Consider the following 26,310-nt stretch of genomic DNA (forward strand, 5'->3'; position numbering starts at 1 on the left):
TGTGTATCATGCCTTGCTGGCTACAGAACCCATCACTGGAATGGCCCCGATAAAGGTAAAAATCACTTATCCCATCTTGGGGTGGATATAAGACTGAACCCAAAAGCCAAGGAGTGGTGTGACACAAACACTCACACTAGCCAAGTGGGGTGCCTATCTACAGCAGCGTCGTGCTCTTTCTAGTAGTCCCTTGAGTGAAGAACTCCAACGCTTGTTCGGGCAGGTGACATATATTAGTGAAAAGCAGGAAGAACTTGCTTTTGAACCATTAGTAGCAGAGAGACCCAGAAAGGGAGCTTTGAGCCCCGTAGACATGTTAACACATATGGCTGCCTCCTCCATACAACTGCAAGTACAAACCAAGGAAGAATCACTGAAGCAGAGGTTTCACCAGCAGAATAACATCTTGCTGCGAGCACCAACTACACTGAACCCCAGAGACTCCATTGAGTGGACATGGCTTTGGACCTTCGACACATGGACCAACGATGGCTGGCTCTCCTGGCACCTTGGGGACAAGGCCTGGAAGCTGGCCACCTGTGCATTCCTGGAATAACAGCAGAGTGGCTGCCAATGGTCACAGTAGTATATCCTGAACAGCCAGAAGTTAAGAGCATCTTACCAGGGAGTTTTGTTTTATCATTAACGGCCAGTGCATGCACCTCCAGTAGCACTATATATAGACGCTTCAGTAACCCCCATGGGGAAAGTATGGTATACTTGACCTGGAAGGAACCCCCTTCCTGCTACAGTCCTATCATAGGACCACTCTCTTGCATGCATCCTACCTGATGGACAAGATTTGCCTATGTTGGTGGCTTTAAAACATGTGTCTTATTGCCCCTAAAGTATTTGTGGGTTGGGAACTTCCTCTGGCTTGAGGATTACTATAAATTTTGCTATTAGGAACCTCCTCTGGCTTGAGGATTATTTTAATTTTTGTATCAAAATCTTGCTTTATCTTAATTTTTATTATCCCTAAGTTGTTGTTAGCCTCTGTTGCTGTTGTGAAATGTGGTTACAGTGCTCCAGCTTTCTCGCATAGGGACCATTGCGGAAGATGAAAGCATGTAGATTGTAAGGCGAGAATCCTGGAGGGGTGGAGTGTAGGGAAGTTGGGGTTCCTATGGCCAGGATCCTCACTGAACTTAAATCACCTGATGATGTAACTGGCCTGTTGCTGGGCTACCGCTTCCACACCTGTAGGCAATAACCTATTATTGCACTATATAAAGAGCTTGGCCCAGTGCTCTGGGCGGAGGCAGAGACACTAGTGCTGGACCTACTGCCGGAGAACAAGCTGGGTAATAAACCCTTTTACCCCAAGAACGTTTTGCTGTCGATTCCTTTGGTCACACTGAATCCATAGCGAACTTGCCTGGGGCTGAAACCCATTGGCAAGACACGTCCCCTCCTCAAGTCTCCCTTCCCCTGCCCTCTCCTCCCCTTCCCTCCCCTTCCCTTCTTTTTTCTCTCCCCTCCTCTCTTTTCCTCCCCTCCCCTCCCCTTCCTTTCCCTCTCTGTGGGGAAATTTGAAGTTCCTATGGCCAGGGTCCTCACCTGACCCTAAACTACTTAATGATGTAATTGGCCTACTGCTGGGCTACTGCTTCCACATCCTTAGGCAATGACTATTATTGACTGAGTCACTATGTAGAACTCTGGGCAGTGCTCTGTGTGGAGGCAGAAAGGGAGGAGGATTAAAGACCTGCAGATTATTGGATGCAGATGAGATTCTGGTGCTCAACCTATTGCCAGGAAAAATTAAGGAATAAAGCCACGTAATAAACCCTTTTATCCCAAGGAGGTTCCATTGTCATTCCTTAATCTCACTGAATCCATAGTGAACTTTCCCAGGGCCATAACCCTCAGGCAAGACAGACCCACTAATAAATTGTTGACTTTCAGGTTCTATTGTGGTTCATGTAACTAGGAGAATTTGATACTTGAAATTTAAAGACTAGGGGTAAACTTAATTTAATCATTTAGATTATCGTATTTTAAAATGTACTTCTTAACACATAGAATTAGCTGCCTGTAGTGCCATCCACAGTAATTTGACACCAAACCTCACCAGAATTTAGCAGCATTAGAATTTCCTGTCTTCTGATATGTTCTAAAGTATTTAAGGCCAGGTTTCTTTGTCCCTTTAATTATTACTCATGACTGTAATCCAAACTTCCACTGTTCTTTTATTTTCTGTCCTTTTTTCTCTTACTAATGTATAGATATCTATAGCAGTGGTTCAAAAGCACTGTACACTCTCATTTAAATGTTCACAGTTAAGGAAAATATACACAGGATTAAATCACCAAGTGGAAGAATTTTACTAAGAAGGTACTGGTGATGGAAGAGGGATTCCTGTGTTGAGAGGCAGAATCTGAAAGCAATTATTTCCTCTCAGGAATGGTAAAGATTGGTATGGTGCTGGGAAACTATAGTCCTTGGTCCAAATCTGAGATGCACCTGTTTTTATAAATAAAGATTTACTGAAACACAGCCATGCTTATGTACCTACTGTCTGTGGCTGCTTTCCTTCTAAACTGGCAGAGTGGAGTAGTTGCCACAGAGTCCATTTTCCTCTCAAAGCCTGAAACAGCAAAATGTGAACCTCTGGGTTGGTGTCTTGCCATTGGGTTTCAGCGCTGGGTAAGTTCGCTATGGATTCAGTGTGACCAAAGAAAATCGACAGCAGAACGCTCTTTGCGGTTAAAGGGTTATACCCAACTTTATTTCCAGGTGGCAGGTCAGTCACCAAAATCCTGTTCACTCAGAGTGAATCTGCATGCAGCAAGCTGGTCTCTGCCTCTTAGCCCCTCTGTCTGCACAGTCGTCCTCTGGGTCCCTCTGTCCTCACAGCCATCCCACACAGCCATCCTCTGGGCCCCTCTGTCTGCAGAGCCATCCTCCGGGCCCCTCTGCACAGTTGTCCCACACAGCTGTCCTCCAGGCCTCTTTGCACAGTTGTCCTGCACGGCCATCCTCAGGGCCTCTGTCCTCGGCACTGCCACCACTCCAGCCTCTGCTCTGCTCTCCTGCAGCCTTGCAGCCCTGCCACCATGTCGTGTGCAGAATACTGGATGGAGGTCTTTTTATAGAATCAACAACCATGTATTGCCCACAGGTACGCAGTGAGCTAGTCAGCCACAGCCAGGTGAGAATCCTGGCCACAGGAACTCTTATTTTATCCACACTCCACCCCTCCAGGATTCTCTCCTTTCAATCTATGTGCCCTTAGTCCTCTGCAGTGGTCCCTGTGCAAGGGAGCTCAAACATTGTTCTCCAGCCTGTCCAGCAAAAAGTCTTGCAGACACACAAGCTGGACTCATGGCTCTGTCTCTGATCTCTGCCTCTTTGGTCTTAAGGGCTGAAACTGCTTCTCTGGTTTCAGCTGTTGCCATAGATCCAGTAAGATCCTATTTGTCTTTCCGTCTAATTTCCTTCCATGTACTCCTGCCCATTTCAAATCTACCCACATCTGGATCATGGTAACCCTCACAGGGCCCCTCAAATTCCTCCTGTGAGTAACAGGTCTTATTTCTTTCTGGGTTCTCGTTGTTTCAGCTACTGTACATGTCACCTTGCATTTTGTAATTGCTGCCTCCAGGTGGGCTGCACTGTCAGGAGGACAGCTTTCCCATCTCTGATCCCGACAGAAAGTTCCATCCACTTGTAAGTCCCACAGCCACTGGCTCAGCCTGAGTATAGGGGCAGACCATAGAGTGCTCCACAATCTGGAGGGGGCTGCTCCTCTCCTTGCGGAACTTTCAGCTGCTGGGTCTTTATTTTCTTTTCAACCACTGGGTGTGTTTTCAATACAGGAAGGGCCAGTGCCTCCGGCACCACCCCTTCATCCTTCCCCAGCTCCTCCATTTCTGGGGCTGATGGCACCTTTTTCTCCACTCCCCCAAGTGCCTCCTCTGGTACAGTGCCTCGCAACAATGCCTGCTCAGTCTTCAGAAGGTCTCTTACCTTCAGCTCAATGCTTCGCAGCTGATGTTCTCATGCCACCTCCACCTGTGCTTCCCTCAGGAGTTCGTCCTTTTCCTTGATGGCCTCTGCCTCCTTCAGAACACCTGGCATCACTGCCATCTCATCTCCAATGACACCTTGCTTCCGGCGCTCTCGTGCTGCCTCCTCCCACATCAATGCCATCTGCATCCTCAGGGAACCCACAGAAGTTTGCAGCTCGCATTCCTGTGCCACCATTTCTTGGGTCTCCTCTGTAGACTTTTTTAATACAGTGAGAAGCAGCCAACCCACATGTCCGACTGCCTCACGGGCACTCTGCTTCTCAAAGGATCTACTTACTATACCAAGGGCCACTCCTACAACTGCAGGTGTCATCTCCACTTTTCTCCAGTCCTGGGGTGGGGCCCAGTCCTCTAGGAGGCAAGCCACCTCAGACCACATACCCATTGGGGGACAATCCATTGTCTCCCCATTCACAGGGGCAGCCCACTGAAGCACCCCTCCCATAAGGGCGCCTGTCTATTTCCTTGGTCAACAATGAACCCTGCTGACTTTTGCCAGTTGTCTTGCCAATGGGTTTGACCCTGGGCAAATTCGCTATGGATTCATTGTGACCAAAGAAAATTGACAGCAGAATGCTCTTTGGGGTAAAATGGTTATATCCAACTTTATTTCCAGGTGGCAGGTCAGTCACTAATATCCCGTTCACTCAGAGTGAGTCTGCGTGCAGCAAGCTGGTCTCTGCCTCTGGGCCCCTCTGCACAGCCATCCTCTGGGCCCCTCTGTCCGCACAGCCGTCCCACACAGCCGTCCTCCGGGCCCCTCTACACAGTTGTCCTGCACAGCTGTCTTCTGGGCCTCTGTCCTTGGTGCTGCCACCACTCCAGCCTCTGCTCTGCTCTCCTGCAGCCTTGCAGCCCTGCCACCGTGTTGGGTGCAAAGCACTGGGCAGAGCTCTTTTTATAGAGTAAACAGCCATGTATTGCCCACAGGTGTGCAGTAAGCTAGTCATCCATGGCCAGGTGAGAATCCTGGCCACAAGAACTCTCATTTTATCCACAGTTGGCATCACCAATTGGATGTTTGGAAACTGTTCCACTGGGGCTTTTCTTGCTGATTGCCACATCTACAACTGCTTCCTTGGTGGTCTTCCTGAACTCAGTACTGTTTCTCTTACCACTGTTTTCTTCTTGAAACTCTCTCCTCCCTTGGTTCCTTAGAACATTTTATTTTCTTCTAATTTTCTTTCTTATTCTTTGCCACTTTCTCCCCCTATAATGGCTTCTTCCATTCTCTCAGTGTAGGTTTTTCCCAAGCCTTAGTGCTCAGGCCTGCTTTCTCCCTTATGATTTTGCTTGAGCACATCCTTTCATCCTCCACCCCCTGGCCCCATACCCCCTCCTGAGTTCTGTTTTCTAACTAAATGCATCTCATACATGTACTCCCTGGTTGCTCTGCTGGCACCTTTAATCTAGATGAGCAGAACTGAACTCATCTCTCTCAAGCTACCTTCCTCCTTAACCCTTCGTATTAGCATTGCTATTCTCCAGTTAACTGTTCACCAGAAGCAGTCATTTTTACTTTCAGTACACACTGTTGCAGTTGCTAGATGACATTTGTCTAGGTGTCTTAGAGTTTCCTCCTAATTACCACAACAATACATGCTGAGTGTATGTCCTTCTTGTGTTTATGTGTATATATGTATATATATACATACTCATTTTTTAGGATATCATAATGTACATATTATTTTGTAGTCTGTTTTAGGAAAAAAATTAGTCAAATTTACTTACAAAAATTCAGAAGGTATTAAAAATTGCCCTGTGTGAACCCCCGACTCTCCCCTAAGTCTCACTTTCTAAAGGGATCTCTGTTTACTTTTGAAACTATCTTCATTGATATATTTAGTTTATACAAACTGTACTTGAATTTTTTAAAATATAAAATGGATCCTATGTTACATACTACCCACGGGTTGCTTTTTTTGTTTATCAATATATTTTGTATCTCTTTTCTATTTGTATATACATTTTTACCTCATTCTTTTAAATAGCTGCACCATATTTCATGGATATGTTAAATAAATTAAACCATTTTATGGTTAATGGTTATTTCCATTTGTTTATTATTATAAGCAGTTGAGTGTTTTATTTTTTAATGAAATTGTATTTCAGATTCACAGAAAAATTATAAGGACAATAGAGAGTTCCCATGTACTCCTATTACTATTCCTCCATTATTAGCATGTTACATCTGTGTGATATCCATGCCAATATTGATACATTAAATTTGTATGATTCAGATTTACTTTTTCTGTTCTGGGATTCCATCCAGGATACCCCATGACATTTAGTAGTTTTGTCTCCGTAGGCTACCTTTGGCTGGTTGTTTTTTTTTTTTTTTCCTTGTTTTTGATACCTTGACAGTTTTGAGGAATATGGGTCAAGTATTTTGTAGAATATTATTAAATCAGGCTTTGTCTGATGTTTTTCTCAGGATTTGATGGTTATTATGTGTTTTTGGGAAGACGACCACCGAGTAAAATTTGTGTACATTAAGGTTCTCTCTTTGTGCTGTAAAGTTCTGATTAGTGCATAGTGTCATGTATCCACCATTACAGTATCACATAAAACAGTTTCATTGCCTTGAAAAATCCCCTGTGCTTTACCTCTTCAGTTCTCCCCACCTACCCCCAAATCCATGGCAACCATTGATCTTTCTTACTCTATTTTGTATCTTCTAGTATGTTATATAATTGGAACCATAAAGTAAATAGCCTTTTCTGACTGGCTTTTTTCACTTACATATACATATGCATTTAAGGTTCCTCCATGTCTTTTCCTAGCTTTATAGCTAATTTCTTTTTATTCCTTATACTTCGTTGTATGAATGTATCACAGATTTCTCTTGCCTACTGAAGGACACCTTAGTTACTTCCAGTTTTTGGTGATTATGAATAAAGCTACTATAAACATCCGTATGCAGATTTTTTGGGTAAACATATGTTGCAGTTAGTTGAATGAATACCTAGGAGCTCCACTGCTGGATTGGTGATAAGTCTGTTTAATTTTACAACAGACTGCTGAGCTGTCTTCCAAAGTGGCTATAATATTTTACATTTTCCCTAGCAGTAGAGAGTTCCTGTTCCACTGCATCCTCATCAGCATTTGTTATTGTCCTTTCTTTAATTTCAGTCATTCTTATAGCCACATAATGGTATCTTACTGTTTTTATTTTCAATTCTCTAATGGTAAATGATAATGAGCATCTTTTAATAGGCTTGTTTGCCATCTGTGTATCTTTTTTCTTCAGTTGTCTGTTCAGATCATTGCCCACTTTCTAATTGAATTTTTAAAAAGATTGTTGAGTTTCAAGAGTTCTTTGTATATTATGAAATCTTTATCAGATTTGCAAATATTTTCTCTCAGTCTGATTTGTCTTTGATTCTCTTAACAGCATATTTTATAGAATAGAACTTTTTAGTATTAATAAAGTCAAACCACAATTTTTTCTTTCATGGATTGTTTTGGTGTCGATCTATAAACTCATTCCTAAAAACAAGATTTTCTTGTAGAAGTTTTATAAGTTTGCATTTAGTTTTATGTTTCCTTTTCAGTTAATTTTTGGTCATTCGGTCTGTCTCTAGGTTCATTATCTATTTAATAGGGATGTCCAACTGTTCTAGCACCATTGTGTTGAAACTACTATCTCTTCTCTATTGAATTGCCTTTGTTCCTTTGTCAAAGATAAGCTAATTATATTTGTCTGGATCCCTTTCTTGTCTATTCTGTAGATCTACATGTCTTCCTTCACCAATATCATCCTGTCTTAGTTTACTATAGCTTTATTTAGGTCTTGAAAATGGGTAGTGAGTCCTCCAACTTTGTTATTGTTTAGAATTGTATAGGCTATTGTAAGTATCTATGAAATAGCCTGCTGAAATTTTGAATTTTGATTGAAATTCTGTCAAATCTGTAGATAACTTGGGAAGAAGTAACATCTAAACAATATTGAGTCTTCCAGTTCATAAACAGAGAAAATATCTTCATTTATTTAGGTTTCTTTGATTTCTTACATCAGGGCTTTATAGTTTTCTGTATCCGGATCTTGCACAGAACTTTGTTAGATTATACATAAGCATTTCAATTTCTTTGGTGCTGTGGTAATTTTTTAAATTTTATTCCAATTGTTCATTGCAGCATATAAAAGGCAATTGACTTTTGTATATTAATGTTGTATCCTGTGATCTTGCTATACTCATTTAATAGTTCTAGGAGTTTGTAGTCCTGTATATACAATCATGTCATCTGCAAATAAAAACAGTTTTATTTCTTCATGTCCAACTTGCATTCCTTTTATTTTATTTTATTTTCTCACTGCACTGCACAGGCTAGTTCTTTGGTACCATGTTGAATTGGAGTGGCTAGAGGGGGCATCCTTGCCTTATTCCCAATCTTATGGGTAAAGTGTCCAGTTTCTCACAGTTAAGTGTGATATTACCTGTAGGTTTTCTTTAGATACTCTTTATCATGTTGAGGAGATTCCCTTTTACTCCTAGTTTTTAATTTAATCATGACTGAATATTGGCTTTTGTCAAATGTTTTTCTGCATCAGTTCATATGATCGTATGATTTTTCTATGCAAGCCTGTTGATGTGTGATGTTGAGTGATTTTTTTGAACATTGAACTAGCCTTGTATACCTGGAATAAATCCCAACTGGTCAGCAGATGTATATTTATTTTTATACATTGTTGGGATTCAACTCACTAATATTTTGTTGAGGATTTTTTTTTTTAACCTATGTCCATTAGATATACTGACCTCAATTTTCCTTTTCAAAATGCTGTTACCTGATTTTGGTATTAGGATAATGTTGGCGTCATAGAATTAAGTTGAAAAGTGTTCCCTCTGCTTCTGTTTTCTTGAAGAGATGTGGTGAATTGACATTTCTCTTAAATATTTGGTGGAACCCATCTGGGTGTGCTACATTCTGTTTTGGAGGTTAATAATTACTGATTCAATTTCTTTAATACATGTAGTCCTGTTCAGATTATCTAGTTATTGTGTGCATTATGTCTTCAAGGATTTTGTTCTTCCATCTGTGTTATCAAATAAATGGGCATAATATTGTTTGTAGTGTTCCTTTATTAAAATTTTATTATCATTTTCAGTAGTTAACGATACCTCTTTTTGTTTTTGATATTGGGAAAGTATGTCTTTTTTTTTTTTCTTGGATTGCCTGGGTAAGGGTTCATACATTTTATTGATTTTTTTTTTTCCATCAAAGAACCAAGTTTTGGTTCTGTTGATTTTTTTTCTGTTAGTTTTCTTCTTTTTACTTTCATTGATTTCTACTCTAATTTTTACTGTTTCTTTTCTTCTACTTGGATTATGCTTAAATTGTTCTTTCTCTACTTTGCTAAAGTGGAGGCTTAGATTATTGATATTTTTCACTAAGAAGTTTATTCTATAATATCAAGTCTAATTGCTGCTTAGTCATTCATCAAGCAGTTTTGCCATTATTTTCTTAACCCACCTGCTATTAAATTTCACTGTGAAAAACTATGTACATCTTTGCTCGTATTTCTGATTATTCACTTAGAATAAATTTAGAAAGGAAATTCCTGGGATAAAAGATTATAGTTATAAAAGGTTTACAATGGATATTGCCAAATCTGCCCTTTAGTAAGTTTGTATCACAAAGTTGTCATTTCTGTACATTCTTACCAACTTCATATATTAATACTATATCATTAGTCAGCTTTATAAATAATAAAACTCTTATTTTATATACATTTTAAAAACATAACTATTGATAAACACTGAGGTTGGTTCCCATTTGAATTATAAACACTGTTATTCTGAACTTTTTTTTATAAATGCCCATTGTGTTAATATGTATTTTAATTATTTGTGTTATTAAAATACTTTGTTATATTTTTGTACTTATTACAAAAATGATACATTTGAATATATTCTTTTGTGAAATACCTGTTTTGGTTCTTAACCATTTATTTCTTTTGAGATGTTTGTGATTTTCAATGACTTGCAATGATTTTCCTTTTTTCTTTGTTTATTGAAGTATAGTTGGTTATATATTGGTTTCAAGTATACAACATAGTGATTCAGCAGTCATATCTCAGTCCAACTGGTGTAGTTACTATCAGCATAGAAAGATGTGACCATTGACTATATTCTCTATGCTGTGCTTTCATCCCCATGACTAATTTATATTATGATTGAGATTTTGTGCCTCTTTATCCCCTTTGCCATTTCTCCGACCCACCCCAACCCCTCCCCCATGTTAACCACCAGTCACTTCTCAGTGTCTATGAATCTACTGCTCTTCTACATTTTGTTTTGATGTTCCACATGTAAGTGAAACCATATGGCATTTGTCTTTCTCTGCCTGCCTTACTTCAGTTAGCGTAATGCCCTCTAGGTCCATCCATATTGTTGCAAATGGCAGGATTTTCTTTTTTATGACTGTATAATACTCCATTGTGTATATGTGCCACATCTTCTTTACCCATTCTCTATCAATGGACACTTGGTTGCTTCCATATCTTGGCTATTGTAAATAATGCGACAATAAACATAGGGATGTGTATATCTTTTCAAATCAGAGATTTTACTTTCTTTGGGTAAATTCCTAGAAGTGGAATTACTGGGTCATATGGTATTTCTATTTTTAGTTTTTTGAGGAACCTCCATACTGCTTTCCGAAGTGGCTACACCAATTACATTCCCACCAACAGTGTAGAAGGATTCTCTTTTCTACACATCTTCACCAACATTTGTTGTTTCTTATCTTTTGGATGGTAGCCATTCTGACTGGTGTAAGGCGATATTTCACTGTGTTTTTGATTTGCATTTCACTATGATTAGTGATTTGGAGCATCTTTTCATGTGCCTATTGGCCATCTATATGTCTTCTTTGGAAAAATGACTTTTGAGGCCCTCTGTCCATTTTTTAATTGGGTTATTTGTTTTTTTGCTGTTGAGTTGTATGAGTTCTCTAAATGGTTTGGATGTTAACCCCCTATCAGATAAATCACTTATGAATATATTCTCCCATACTGGCAGTTGCCTTTTGTTTTGTTGTTGGTTTCCTTTGCTGTACAGATGGTTTTTAGTTTGATGAAGTTCCATTTGTTCAATTTTGGTTTTGTTTCCCTTGCCTGGGGAGATGTGTCCAGAAAAAAAATGCTCATGATTATGCTCAAGAGATTTTTGCCTATGTTTTCTTTTAAGAGTTTTATGGTATCATGTCTTATATTTATGGTTTTAATCCATTTTGAGTTTACTTTTGTGTATGTTATCAGACAGTAATCCAGTCTCATTCTCTTGCATGTGCCTATCCAGTTTTTCCAGCACCATTTACTGAAGAGACTGCTTTCCCCCATTTTATATTCATGGCTCCTTTGTCATATATTAATTGACCATGTATGTGTGGGTTTATTTCTGGACTCTCTATTCTGTTCCATTGATCTATTGGTCTGTTCTTATGCCAGTACCGTAATGTTTTGATTACTGCATCTTTGTAATATAGCTTGAAGTCAGGAAATATAATGCCCACAGCTGCTTCTTTCTCAAGATTGCTTTGCCTATTCAGGGTCATTTGTCGTTTCATATAAATCTCAGGATTAGTAAATGCTTTTTAAGAGGGACTTAAGATCTCTTTCTATATGTATGTGTACATATCTATCTATACTTATTTTTTTAAGTATGGTAAGAGATAGGGATTCTCTATCCCTCATGTGGATAATTGACCCAACATCAACTATTGAATAATTTGTTCTCTCCCCATTATTTATAGTGGCACCTCTTGTAATCAAGTTTTTGCTTATTTGTGGATGTTTCTAAACTTTCTCTCTACTGTATTATTTTGGTTAATTTTTCTATCTTGTCACATTACCACACTAAGTTACTATAGCTTTATAGTAAGTTTCGATATTTAGCACAAAAAAACCTCTTCTACAAAAATGGTTCTCTTCAAAATTGTTTTGCTTATTCTTAGCCTCTTAATACATTTTGTATTTATTTTATAATCAGTTTTTCAATTTCCAAAGACACACAAAACCTTGGAATATTGATTGTATTATATTTGTTTAATTTTGGAAAGTTGCCATCTTTATGAAGTCATATTTTCCATTTACCTCTTATTTTAAAGTTGCCTGTTTTATCCCTTTAGTTTTCTTTGACTGAAATTTATCTTCTAGTTGTAGAATATGTTGATTGTCTTTGTAAAATGCTAGATTTCCACACATCTTTTGGAATTGTTTGCAGGCTCTTCTTGAGTAGGGAGTTATTTTAGCTCACTTGTGTACTCTAGCAGGCAGCTAGATCCAATTCCTGGTCACGAAGCTATTCAGTATATGTATTTAGTTTTCATTTCATCTGTGTTGCAGTGGGGGTGGCTGAAGACATAAACTTGAAACCCTTTTGACTGTATGTCTATTGTAAGTATTATTTGGTATATAGTGAAAATTAGGTAAGTAAGGATTTTGGATGAAAAGCTAAATTTTTGGCATTTTAATGTTTGTATAGCAACTGCCATCTACCTTTCTTCCAGGCTTATCTTGCTGTCATTCCAGATTCACTTTCTTATGAGTCAGTTATGAGGTAGAGTGCTGTATACACAAGCGCATCTTGTCAGTAATCAGGTTTCCTTGGAGGAAATTTTATAGGCTTACTTCAAGGACTGAGTCACTTGTTATGAGTCTTTTGCCCCCCAAGAGCCAAGCTTAGGCACAGGGACATTAAAAACAATCTGAACATTTCTTGACTACAGAATGTTTTCATTTGGACAGTTAATTCTCCAGGAAGGAAGCCTTTAGTATATAACATTTGGGACTTCAACTCATGAATTGTTACAAATAATATTTATGGAGAAATAGAGCTATAGGATTTACTGATTTATGGGATGTATGGTTTCTGGTTGCCCCATATTCATTTCAAATTTACTTTGTCTCAGTAGTCTTGTCAGATGTATTTTGACCATATTGAGATATCCTTCTCATGCCACCTTCTGCAGACTGTGGGTCCAGGTGTTTTTATCCGTTGGTATCTGCTGTAGGATGATGGATAGCCTTTGCTTCAGGGAACATTGCCAGGGATTTTAGATTTTCATCAGTATCCAAAGACATCCAAGTTGGTGAGTTGCTTTGGTGATTGGAGTCGGTGTATGTGCCTTGGTATAGGCTGTAATATGATCTCCTTGCTGGTTTTTAAGACACTGTTTCTCAGACTTCTGTTTACTTTTCTGTAGGTAGGCTGTCATTCACCTTGTAGTGGTGGCCTTAGATTTAGTATAGATCTTCTCCCACATGGAAAAAAGAGTGACCCTATGATTTTGTAGTTGGATCCTTTTTCCTCTAGAAACCTTTTACTTACTCTCTTTAATTTATTTTGTTGCTTTTTTTTGTCTCTTTTCTTTACATTGTCTCCCTTATTAATTTTTTTTTTTTAATTCTCATTCTTTCCTTTTCCTTGCATTCCCAGGTTAACTTCTGTACTAGTGGTTCTCATGGGATGGGAAAATAAAAATGTCCTGTTTAAAATGCCAGAGCCACCTCTTCCAAACTCTCCCACCCTCCAAAGGATGGAGAAACACTGTTCCAAATAATTATTTTACTTTTTCTGAAGTATAAATGCGGCTTCTTGTTTTTTTAATCCTTTAGTGGTAATTCTTTTTCTGCTACTGAATGTTTACTTACAATCTCCCCTGTCTCATTCAACTGACAGTGCTCTTAACCTCCTTTGTCTTAATTTGCATTTCTCAGTTTTCTCTTCTTGTGGTTGCTCTAGAGATGTACTAATAGTACCCCTTTGTCAGTATGTCCATTATATGCATTATAGTATGTGGTGTGTGTGTGAGATATGTTTGTGTGTGTGTGTATAGAAACATTGCATATATTGTTTCACCTCCTCCTACTCCTTCACACAGGCACCATTTCCCTGCATATTAACTATGTTGCTGGGAGAACAGTAAGCCCTTTTCTCTTTACTGTTGTAACTTGGAGAGGGACATGACTCCTTAAACTCTGGCCACACTCTCTAATATTCTTGTTGATAATATGCCTGGTCTTTTGAGGCTCTGCTGAATCTAAGGCCATTTTCTACTGGTCTTTTACCAGGATAATTTTGTATAAGGGATCTGCTATAGTGAATAGTTGAGATCAGGTGTATCAAGAGACTGTTAAACTCATTTAATCTCATCTCAAGAGTCATTACTATTAGAAAAATGTGTGTGTTTGTGTGTGTGTGTGTGTGTGTGTGTGTGTACAAGTTTTTTAATCCCATAACTTTTGTTATATTTCTTCACAGGCCTTTGTTTTTCTGTGCATATGTATTTATCATTAATGTTATGGTGCATGTACAATTTTATTTTTCGCTTTTAAAATATTCAGTGACAGTATGTAAAATTAGCTCTCATCATTAAAAGTTTTTTAAAACTGTTATTCTCAATGGGAACAAGGATACAAAAAAACCAAGTCCTCCTCCCCATTCTGCGAATCACATCTTCATTGAGCTCTCCTGTTACTAGGAGTATGTTCCTCTGCTATATTAGGATTCATAACCACTGTTCTGAAATACCTTTAATGTTAGTTACATAGCTGTATCATAAATCATCTAGCTATTTCTTGGGATTGAGCTCTTGAGAGTTTACAATATCTCATTATTATAAATAAAACGAGTGAACCTTCTTATTCATCAGTATTTGTTCACAGTTTGTATCATTTCCAAAGATTAAATTTTTAGAAATGCAATTATTGGGTCAACAGATTTGAATATTTTTCAGATTCTTTAATCATGTTGCTATGTTACTTTCCAAAATGTTTGTGGTGAATTATGCTTTTACCATCAGTGAATGAGTCTGCCTTTCTTGTTAAACTGTAGGCAGCATTGCATATTGCTATTTTAAAAAATCTTTGCCAATTTGATAAGCCAAAATGGTACCTCATTACTGCTTCATTTTGCATTTCTTTGATTACTAGTAGCTCAGTACTGTATTTTAGGAGACCATTTTGTCTTGTTTTGACACAGCTTCAATTTGAGATTGTCTTGAATTGCAAGTGTCAAATAAATCGTTTAAATTAAGAGCTGTAGTCCTGGGTTATAATAATGTCATCCAGAATATGTAGTACTTAACGCTGCCAAATTAGAAGCAGCATTCTAACAGAATTCTAATAACTGTATACTTTTAAGCTTTTTATTATGGAATTTTTAAATACTTAAGAAAGAATAATATAATGAATTCCTATGTAACCATGATCTTAGCTTTCAACAGCTATCAGCATTCTACATATCTTGTTTCATGTACCCACTGTTTTTGAGGTGGGGAAATATTTCAAGTCAAATAACACATAATATCATTTTATCCATGAATACTTATGTATCTAACATAGAAGGACTTCTTAAAAATTGAATTCCTCCTTGCAGCACTTTGCATAACTTTTACTTATCTTTAATTATTGGAATATGTCATATATACAGAAAAACATACAGATCTTAAATGAACAGCTTAGTGAACTACAGGCATACTTGTTTTATTGTGCTTTTGCTTTATTGCACTTCACAGATACTGCTGTGTCTTTTACAGATTGAAGGTTTGTGGTAATCCTGCATTGAGGAAATCTCTCAGGGCCATTTTTCCAACAGCATTTGCTCACTTCATGTCTCTGTTACGTTTTGTTAATTTCTCATATTTCAAAATTTTTGTTATTGTAATATATGTTACAGTGATCAGTGATTACAACTCATTGAAAGTTGTGTGTGTGTTTTTTCTCTCACATGTGTATCCATTTGACCCTGCACTGTTTTATTTAAAATACAGTCCTTACTCTATAATAGGTGCCAGTCTTGTCATAAATCAAGTGTCCATACATGTTTGGGACTGATTTTAGATTGTATTTTTTTTCACTGCCCTACTTATAACGCTGCCAATGCCACTTTATCTTAAATATTATAGCTTTATTGAATCTTGGTATCTGGTAGTGTAAGATGTTTAACTTTGTTCTTCCTTAATAATGATTTGGCTATTCTAGGCTCTTTGCGTTTCCACACAGATTTTACCATCACCTTGTCAATTGAAAAAAAAAAATCCTACATTTTAGATTGAGATTTCATTGAATCTGTATTTGATATAGGGAGAGATGAAGTCTTTACTTTGGAGGTTAGGAAATATTTTAGGCTTTGTAAACCATGAGATAAAATGAAGAATATTGTGTAGATATTGACATAATGAGATAGACAAAACAGTTTCACAGACTAGTGTTTACAAATTTTGAAATATAATAATGAATGCACTTTTTTCTTTTTATAATTAAGATCTGCTAAAGAGAATAATGCATTGAAATTATTGGTTTTCATGGATAAACAATTACAACAAATTTTATGATATAGAACAGTATTCAAATGCTTTTTCTACATCTGTTGAGATTATATGGCAGTATTCCTGGATTCTGCTAGTGTGGTGTTTGAAATACATTGATTTTTGGATACTAAACCACATTCCATTCCAGAAATAAACCCATCCTGGTCGTTATGTATTACCTATTTTATGTATCATGGGATTCTTTTGGATATTATATATTTTTAAATGTTCCCATCTCTGTTTATGAGAAATTCTGAACTATAATTTTATCTTAATGACCTTGTCAAGTTTTGGTATCAGAATTATGCAGGCCTCATAAAATGAGTAAGAAGAGTGGTCCCTCTTTTTCTGTTCTCTGGAAGAGTTTAATATTACACATTGAACTCCATTAACTATAGAACCTTTCAGACTTTCTATCTCTTTAATCGATTTCATGAAGTTGTATTTCCCTAGGACTCTGTCCATTTCACTTAAAATTTCAAAATAATTATATATAATTATTCATAATGCTCCTTTAACATCTTTGTACTATCTACAATATCTATAGTAGTCTCTTCTTCATTTCTGAGAAAAATTTTTATATGTGTATTTTAATTTAATGATTCTTTCCATTTATTAATTTTATTAATTTTTTCTACAAATAACTTTTGGAATTTTTCCTCATCCCTATTTTTTATTGAGATCTGATTGATAGTTGACATTTAACATTGTAACGCTGCCATTGTAAGTTTAAGGTACACAATGTATTTGATACATTTATATATTATATATATGGTGTAGTATTAGCTAATTAGTACAGGTCCATCACATCAAGTAATTATCATTTCTTTTTTTGTGGTGGGACTATTTAAGATCTAGTCTCTTAGTAGCTTTGAAGTATATAATACAGTATTGTTAACTATAATTACAATGCTGTGCATTAGATCTCTAGAACCTACTCAGCTTATAACTGCAAGTTTGTACCCTTTTACCAGCATCTCCCCACTTCCTCCACCTATACGCAACTCCTAGTAACAACCATTCTACTGTTTCTGTGAGTTCAGCTTTTGTAGAATCCACATGTAAGTGTTACCTTACAGTATTTGTCTTTTTCTGACTCTTCACTTATCATAAAGACCTAAATTTCCATCTCCATCCATATTACTGCAAATACCAGGATTTCCTTCTTTCTTATGGCTGAAAAGTATTCCACTGGATACATATACCACATCTTTAACCACTTATCTCTAGATGAACACTTAGGTTGTTTTCTATTGTGACTAATGCTGCAGTAAACATAGAACTGCAGATACCTTTTCAACATCCTGTTGTCATTCCTTTGGCTATATTGGCAGAAGTTTTGAGGATCCTTCATACTGTTTTCCATAGTAACTGCACCAATTTATATTCCCACCAATAGTGCACCAGGATTCCCTTTTTTCCCCACATCCTCACCAATAGTTACTTCTTGTCTTTTGATGATAGCCATTCTAGTATGTGTGAACTGATACGTCATTATAATTTTGATTTGCATTTCCCTGATAATTAGTGATGTTGAGCATCTTTTCATATACCTGTTCTCTGTTTGGATGTCATCTTTGGAAACATGTCTATTTAGTTCCTCTGTCCATTTTTTAATCAGATTGTTTTGATTTTTATTGTAGCTATTCAGTTCTATGTGTTCTTTATATATTGTAGATACAAATGGTTTGCAAATGTTTTCTCATTCCATAATTGCCTTTTCATTGCTGATCATTTCTTTTGCTGTGCAGAAGCTTTTTTTAAATGGGATTATACATATATTTTTTAATTTTTAATTTTGGTATTATTAATGTACAATTAATTACATGAGCAACATTATAGTTACTAGACTCCCCATATTATCAAGTCCCCATGACATACCCCATTACAATCGCTATCAGCATAGTAAGGTGCTATAGAATCAGTATTTGTCTTCTCTGAGCTATATACTGCCTTCCCTGTGTCTCCACACCACACTACATTATGTGTACTAATCATAATGCCCATTTTTCCCCCTTATCCCTCCCTTACCACCCATCCTCCCCAGTCCATTTCCTTTGGTGACTGTTAGTCCATTCTTGGGTTTTGTGAGACTGCTGTGTTTGTTCCTTTAGTTTTTTCTTTGTGCTTATACTCCACAGATGAAAGAAATCATTTGATACTTGTCTTTCTCTGCCTGGCTTATTTCACTGAACATAATACCCTCTAGCTCCATCCATGTTGTTACAAATGGTAGGATTTGTTTTCTTCTTACGGCTAAATAATATTCTGTTGTGTATATGTACCACATCTTCTTTATCCATTCATGTACTGATGGACACTTAGGTTGCTTCCATTTCTTGGCTATTGTAAATAGTACTGCGATAAACATAGGGGTGTGTATGTCTTTTTCAAACTGGGCTCCTCTATTCTTAGGGTAAATTCTTAGGAGTGGAATTCCTGGGTCACATGGTATTTCTATTTTGAGCTTTTTGAGGAACTTCCATACTGCTTTCCCCAATGGTTGAAATAATTTACATTCTCACCAGCAGTACAGGAGGGTTCCCCTTTCTCCACATCCTCACCAACATTTGTTGTTGTTTGTCTTTTAGATGATGGTCATCCTAACTGGTGTGAAGTGATATCTTCTTGTGGTTTTAATTTGCATTTCTCTGATGACTAGTGATATGGAGCATCTTTTCATGTGCCTGTTAGCCATCTGAATTTCTACTTTGGAAAAGTGTCTTCAGCTCATCTGCTCATTTTTTAATTGGCTTATTTGATTTTTGTTTGTTGAGGTGCATGAGCTCTTTATATAATTTGGATGTCAACCCCTTATCAGATATGTCATTTATGAATATATTCTCCCATACTGTAGGATGTCTTTTTGTTCTACTGATGGTGTCCATTGCTGTACAGAAACTTTTTAATTTGATATAGTCCCACTTGTTCATTTTTGCTTTTGTTTCCCTTGCCTGGGGAGATATGTTCATGAAGAAGTCGCTAATGTTTAATGTCCAAGAGATTTTTGCCTATGTTTTTTTCTAAGAGTTTTATGGTTTCATGGCTTACATTGAGGTCTTTGATCCATTTCGAATTTACTTTTGTGTATGGGGTTAGACAATGATCCAGTTTCATTCTCCTTCATGTAGCTGTCCATTGTTGCCAACACCAGCTGTTGAAGAGGCTGTCATTTCCCCATTGTATATCCATGGCTACTTTATCATATATTAATTGACCATATATGCTTGGATTTATATCAGAGCTCTCTAGTCTGTTCCATTGATCTATGGGTCTGTTCTTGTGCCAGTAGCAAATTGTCTTGATTCCTGTGGCTTTGTAGTAGAGCTTGAAATCAGGGAGTGTAATTTCCCCTGCTTTATTCTTCCTTCTCAGTATTGCTTTGGTTATCCATGGTCTTTTGCGGTTCCATATGAATTTTAGATCTATTTGCTCTAATTCGTTGAAGAATGCTGTTGGTATTTTGATAGGGATTGCATTGAATCTGTAGATTGCTTTAGGCAGGATGGCCATTTTGACAGTATTAATTCTTCCTATCCATGAGCATGGGATGTGTTTCCATTTATTGGTATCTTCTTTAATTTCTTTTATGAGTGTATTGTAGTTTTCAGAGTATAGGTCTTTCACCTCCTTGGTTAGGTATATTCCTAGGTATTTTATTCTTTTTGATGCAATTGTGAATGGAATTGTTTTCCTGATTTCTCTTTCTGCTAGTTCATCATTAGTGTATAGGAATGCAACAGATTTCCTTGTATTAATTTTGTAACCTGCAACTTTGCTGAATTCTGATATTAGTTCTACTAGTTTTGGAGTGGAGTCCTTAGGGTTTTTTATGTATAATATGATGTCATCTACAAACAGGGACAATTTGACTTCTTCCTTGCCAGTGTATGTGTTGTCTGATTGCCATGGGTAGGACCTCCAGAACTGTGTTGAATAGAAGTGGGGAGAGTAGGAATCCTTGTCTTCTTCCCAATCTTAAAGGAAAAGCTTTCAGCTTCTTGCTGTTAACTATAATGTTGGCTGTGGGTTTGTCATATATGGCCTTTATGATGTTGAGCTACTTGCCCTATATACCCATTCTGTGGAGAGTTTTTATCATGAATGGATGTTGAATTTTGTCGAATGCTTTTTCAGCATCTATAGAGATGATCTTGTTGTTTTGTCATACTTTTTGTTGTGGTGGATGGTGTTGATGGATTTTTGAATGTTGTACGATCCTTGCATCCCTGGGATGAATCCCACTTGATCTTCGTGGATGATGTTTTTGATGCATTTTTTAAGTCAGTTTGCTAATATTTTGTTGAGTATTTTTGCATGTGTGTTCATCAGGGATATTGATCTATAATTTTCTTTTTTTGCATTGTCATTGCCTTGTTTTGGTATTAGAGTGATGTTGGCCTCATAGAATGAGTTTGGGAGTATTTCGTCCTCTTCTACTTTCTGGAAAACTTTAAGGCGGATGTGTATTAGGTCTTCACTAAATGTTTGATAAAATTCAGCAGTGAAACCATCTGTTCCTGGAGTTTTGTTCTTAGGTTGTTTTTTGATTACCAGTTCATTTTCCTTTCTAGTCATTGGTCTATTCAGATTTTCTGCTTCTTCCAGGGTCAGCCTTGGAAAGTTGTATTTTTCTAGAAAGTTGTCCATTTCTTCTAGGTTATCTAGTTTGTTACCATGTCATTTTTCATAGTATTCTCTAATAATTCTTTGTATTTCTGTGCTGTCTGTAATGATTTTTTCCTTTTTCATTTCTGATTCTGTTTTTGTGTGTAGACTCTTTTTTTCTTGATAAGTCTGTCTAGGGGCTTGTCTATTTTGTGTATTTTCTCAAATAACCAACTCCTGCATTCATTGATTCTATTGTTTTATTCTTCTAGATTTTATTTATTTCTTCTCTGAGCTTTATTTTATCTCTCCTTCTACTGATTTTGGTCCTCATTTTTTCTCTTTTTCTAGTTTCATTAGTTGTGCATTTAGACTATTAATATGGGATTGTTCTTTCCTGAGGTAGGCTTGTCTTACAATATACCTCCCTCTTAGCCTGCCTTCGCTGCATCCCACAGATTTTGTAGTGTTAAATAATTATTGTTGTCTTTTGTCTCTATATATTGCTTGATCTTTGTTTTTATTTGGTCATTGATCCATTGACTATTTAGGAGCATGTTGTGAAGCCTCCATGTGTTTGTGGGCTTTTTCATTTTCTTTGTGTCATTTATTTCTAGTTTCATACCTTTGTGATCTGAGAAACTGATTCATACTGTGCAGAAGCTTTTTAGTTTAATATGGTCCCACTTGTCTATTTTTTCTTTTGTTACTTTTACTTTTGTGTCATATCCAAAAAATGTCATTGCCAAGATCTGTGTCAAAGAGCTTTTCCCCTATATTTTCTTCTAGGAGTTTTATGGTTTCAGGTCTTATGTTTAAATCTTTAATCCTTTTCAAGTTAAATTTTTGTGAATGGTGTGAGATAGGTATTCGGTTTCATCATTCTATATGTGGTTCTCTAGATTTCCTATCAGCATTTATTAAAGAGAGTATCCTTTCCCCATTAAGTATCCTTGCTTCCCTTGTCAAATATTAGTTGACCATATATGAGGTATTTTGTTTCTGTGTGTTCTCTATTCTGTTCCTTTGGTCTATGTGTTTATTTTTATGATAGTACCATACTGTTTTGAAAACTTTGTAGTAAAGTTTAAAATCAATAAGTGTGCTGCCTCCTCCTCTGAATTCTTCTCAGCATTGCTTTGGCTATTCAGGGTCTTTTGTGGTTCCATAGAAATTTTCAGATTGTTCTTTTTGATAGACATTGCATTGAATCTATAGATGGCTTAAGTTATTGTGAATATTTTAACTATTAATTCTGATCACTCATAACTATTTTATAGGTTTTTTCTCATCCATTAATTTCTGCTCTTTTATTTAAAACCTTTTTTTGCTACATATAGATTCACTTTCTAACTTACTGAGGTGCTTATTGATGTTCACTCTTTTTCTTATTTTTAAAATTGAAGTGTAATTCAGATAGTATAAATTCACCTTTTAAAAGTATATAATTCACTGGCTTTTAGTTTATTCACAAAATTGTCCAACCATTCACATTATCTAATTCCAGACCATTTTAATAGTGTCTGGCTTCTTTCAGTTAGCACAAGGTTTTTAAGGTTCATCCATGTTCTTTCATTAATCAGAACTTTGTCCTTTTTGGCCGACTGAATTCCCTTTGTACGAATATGCCACGTTTTGTTTATCCTTTCTTCAGCTGATGGACATTTGCGTTGTTTCTACCATTGACTATTATGAATAACAATGCTGTGAATATTCATGTACAAGTATTAGTGTGAATATATGTTTTCAGTTCTTTTGAGTATATTCCAGGGGATGGAATTGCAAGGTCATATATTTATTCTGTGTAACTTTTTAAGGAACTGCTCAACTAAAGTACAAAAGTTTTTAATTTGATGAAGTCCTGCTTACCTGTTTTTTTGTTTGTTGCTTATGCTTTTGGTATCATATCTAATGGCCTAATCCAAAGTCACAGAAATTGTCCTCATGTTTCTTCCAACTGTTTTATCATCTTAGCTTTTACATATAGATCTTTGATCAATTTTGAGTTAATTTTTGTGTGCAGCATGAAGTAGCAGTCTCCCTTTATTAATTTGCATTTAAATAATCAGTTGCCTCGGCTGGTTGTTGAAGAGACTGTTCTTTCCTCCATTGAATGGAATGAACACTTCATCAAAAACCAATTATTCATATATGTATGGGTTTATTTCTGGACTCTCAATTCTATTCCATTCATCTATATATTTATCCTTTTGTCTGTACCACATAATTTTGTTTAGTGTGGCTTTGAGTAAGTTTTGAAATCAGGAATTGTGCGTCCTCCAAATTTGTTCTTATTTCAAAATTACTTTGTCTCTTTGCGTTCATATGCATTTCTGTATTCATCTTGAGAACCAGCTTATTCTTTTTTTATTGATGTGAAATTCAAATAACAAAGTTAAACATTTTAGAGTGAAGTATTTAGTGGCATTTAGTACATGAAGAGTGTTGTTCCAGAGTTTCAAGATGGCGGCGGCATGAGAGGTGAGACGAACTCCTCCCAAAACCACAAATAGTATGAAAATATAGTTAATTAATACAACTAACCCTAAAACAGCAACAAGAAAGAAGGCTGAACCGGACTGCATACAGACCTCACAAACAGAGCAGACCTCATGAAACAGGGTAATGTGCGAAAGCCTTAATCTGGGGGGATTAACGTGGTTTAGATCAAAATCTCACAAACCCCAGAAAAAGGGCCAAATGAAACTGAACTCATCTATCTTCCTGAAAGAGAGTTCAAAATAAAAATTATAAACATGCTTATGGAGGTACAGAAAAATATTCAAGAATTCAGGAATGAATTTAAGTCGGAGATTCAATCATTAAGAAATTCCATATCTGAGATGAAACATACAGTAGAGGGATTTAAAAGCAGATTAGCTGTAGTAGAAGAGACACTAAATGGAACAGAAATTAGAGAAGAGGTATACAAAGAAGCTGAGACATAGAGAGAAAAGGATCTCTAAGAATGAAAGAATGTTGAGAGAACTGTGTGACCAATCCAAATGGAACAATATTCACATTATAGGGGTACCAGAAGAAGAATAGACAGAGAAAGGGATAGAAAGTCTCATTGAGGAGGTAATTGCTGAAAACATCTTCAGTCTGGGGAAGGAGATAGTCTCTCAAGCCATGGAGGTGCACAGATCTCTCAATACAAGGGACCCAGGGAAGACAAAATCAAAACATATAATAATTAAAATGGCAAAGATCAAGGATAAAGACAGACTTTTAAAAGCATCTAGAGAGACAAAAAGATCACATACAAAGGAAAACCCATCAGGCTATCATCAGACTTCTCAACAGAAACCTTACAGGCCAGAAGGAAGTGGCATGGTATGTTTAATGCAATGAAGCAGAAGGGCCTTGAACCAAGAATACTCTAGCCGGAAAGGTTACCATTTAAATTTGAAGGAGAGATTAAACAATTTTCAGATAAACAAAAGATGAGAGAATTTACCTCCCACAAACCACCTCTACAGTGCATTTTGGAGGGACTCCTATAGATGGAAGTATTCCTAAGGCTAAATAGATGTCAGCCAAGGGAAAGGCAAAGAGTACAGAATATGATTCATAACATACAAATGGAGGAGGAAGAAAAAGGAGGAAAAAAAAAACAACCTTTAGGTTGTGTTTGTAATAGCATACGAAGTGAGTTAAATTAGACTGTTAGATCATGAGGGAATTACCCATGGACCTTTGGTAACCATGAATCTAAAGCCTACAATGGCAATAAGTACATACCAATCGATAATCACCCTAAATATAAATTGACTGAATGTACCGATCAAAAGACAGAGTTACAGAATGGATAAAAAAAGAAGACCCATCTATATGCTGCCTACAAGAGACACTTCAAACCCAAAAACATACAGACTAAAAGTGAAGGGATGGAAAAAGATATTTCATGCAAAAAATATAGAAAAAAAAGCAGGAGTTGTAGTACTTGTATCAGACAAAATAGACTTCAAAACAAAGAAAGTCATTACATAATGATAAAAGGGTCAGTCCTACAAGAGGATAAGACTATTATAAATATCTATGCAAACAACATAGGATCACCTACATATGTGAAACAAATACTAACAGAATTAAAGGGGTAAATAAAATGCAATGCATTCATTTTAGGAGATTTCAACACACCACTCACTTCAAAGGACCGATCAACCAGACAGAAAATAAGTAAGGAGACAGAGGCACTGAACAACATATTAAAAGAGATAGACCTAATGGACATGTACAGAACACTCCATCCAAAAGCAACAGGATACACATTCTTCTTAAGTGCACATGGAACATTTTCAAAAATGGATCATATACTAGTACACAGAAAGAACCTCCATAAAGTAAAAAACATTGAAATTGTACCAACCAGCTTCTCAGGTCACAAATGTATGAAACTAGAAATAAATTGCACAAAGAAAACAAAAAGCCCACAAACACATGGAGGCTTGCTAACATGCTCCTAAATAACCAATGGATCAATGACCTAATAAAAACAAGGATCAAGCAATATATGGAGACAAATGACAACAATAATTCAACAACCCTAAGTCTGTGGGATGCAGCAAAGGCCATGCTAAGAGGGAAATATATTACAATACAGGCCTACCTGAGGAAACAAGAACAATCCGAAATGAACAGTCTAAACTCACAATTAATGAAACTAGAAAAAGAAGAACAAATGAGTCTCAAAGGGAGTAAAAGGAGGGATATAATAAAGATGAAGGTAGAAATCAATAAAATCAAGAAGAATAAAACAATAGAAAGAATCAATGAAAGCAGGAGCTGGTTCTTTGAGAAAATAAACAAAATAGATAAACCCCTAGCCAGACTTATCAAGAAAATAATAGAGTCTACTCACATAAACACAGAAATACAAAGAATTATGAGAGAATACTATGAAAAATTATATGGTAACAAACTAGATAACCTAGAAGAAATGGACAACTTTCTGGAAAAATACGAACTTCCAAAGCTGACCCAGGAAGAAACAGAAAATCTGAATAGACCAATTACCAGAAAGGAAATTGAACTGGTAATCAGAAAACTATCTAAGAATGAAAGTCCTGACCAGATGGCTTTATTGCTGAATTTTACCATTTAGTGAAGACATAATACCCATCCTCCTTAAAGTTTTTCAAAAAGTAGAAGAGGAGGGAATACTCCTAAACTCACTCCACAAGGCCAACATCACTCTAATACCAAAACCAGGCAAAGACACCACAAAAAATGAAAATTACAGACCAATATCCCTGATGAACATAGATGCAAAAATACTCAACAAAACATTGGCAAACCGAATTAAAAAATATATTAAAAAGTGCATCCATCATAATCAAGTGGGATT

The 26,310-nt window shown here is 36.5% G+C and overlaps 1 protein-coding gene across 4 annotated transcripts in view; it reads left to right on the forward strand.

Moving 5' to 3' along the window:
• LOC118923724 (S-adenosyl-L-methionine-dependent tRNA 4-demethylwyosine synthase TYW1) overlaps nt 1-26,310 on the forward strand; it is a 312,259-nt gene that overhangs the window by 225,479 nt on the left and 60,470 nt on the right. The window contains exon 14 of one of the 4 annotated variants that reach the window (XM_057487213.1): nt 1,111-1,161. The exons of the other annotated variants lie outside the window; for them this stretch is intronic. Coding sequence (XP_057343196.1) covers nt 1,111-1,146 — 36 coding nt within the window. The 3' untranslated portion in view covers nt 1,147-1,161. Of the gene's footprint in view, nt 1-1,110; nt 1,162-26,310 lie in introns of those variants that run through there. 4 annotated transcript variants of the gene reach the window in all.

Source organism: Manis pentadactyla, chromosome 10, assembly GCF_030020395.1.
Source record: "Manis pentadactyla isolate mManPen7 chromosome 10, mManPen7.hap1, whole genome shotgun sequence".
NCBI lineage: Eukaryota > Metazoa > Chordata > Mammalia > Pholidota > Manidae > Manis > Manis pentadactyla.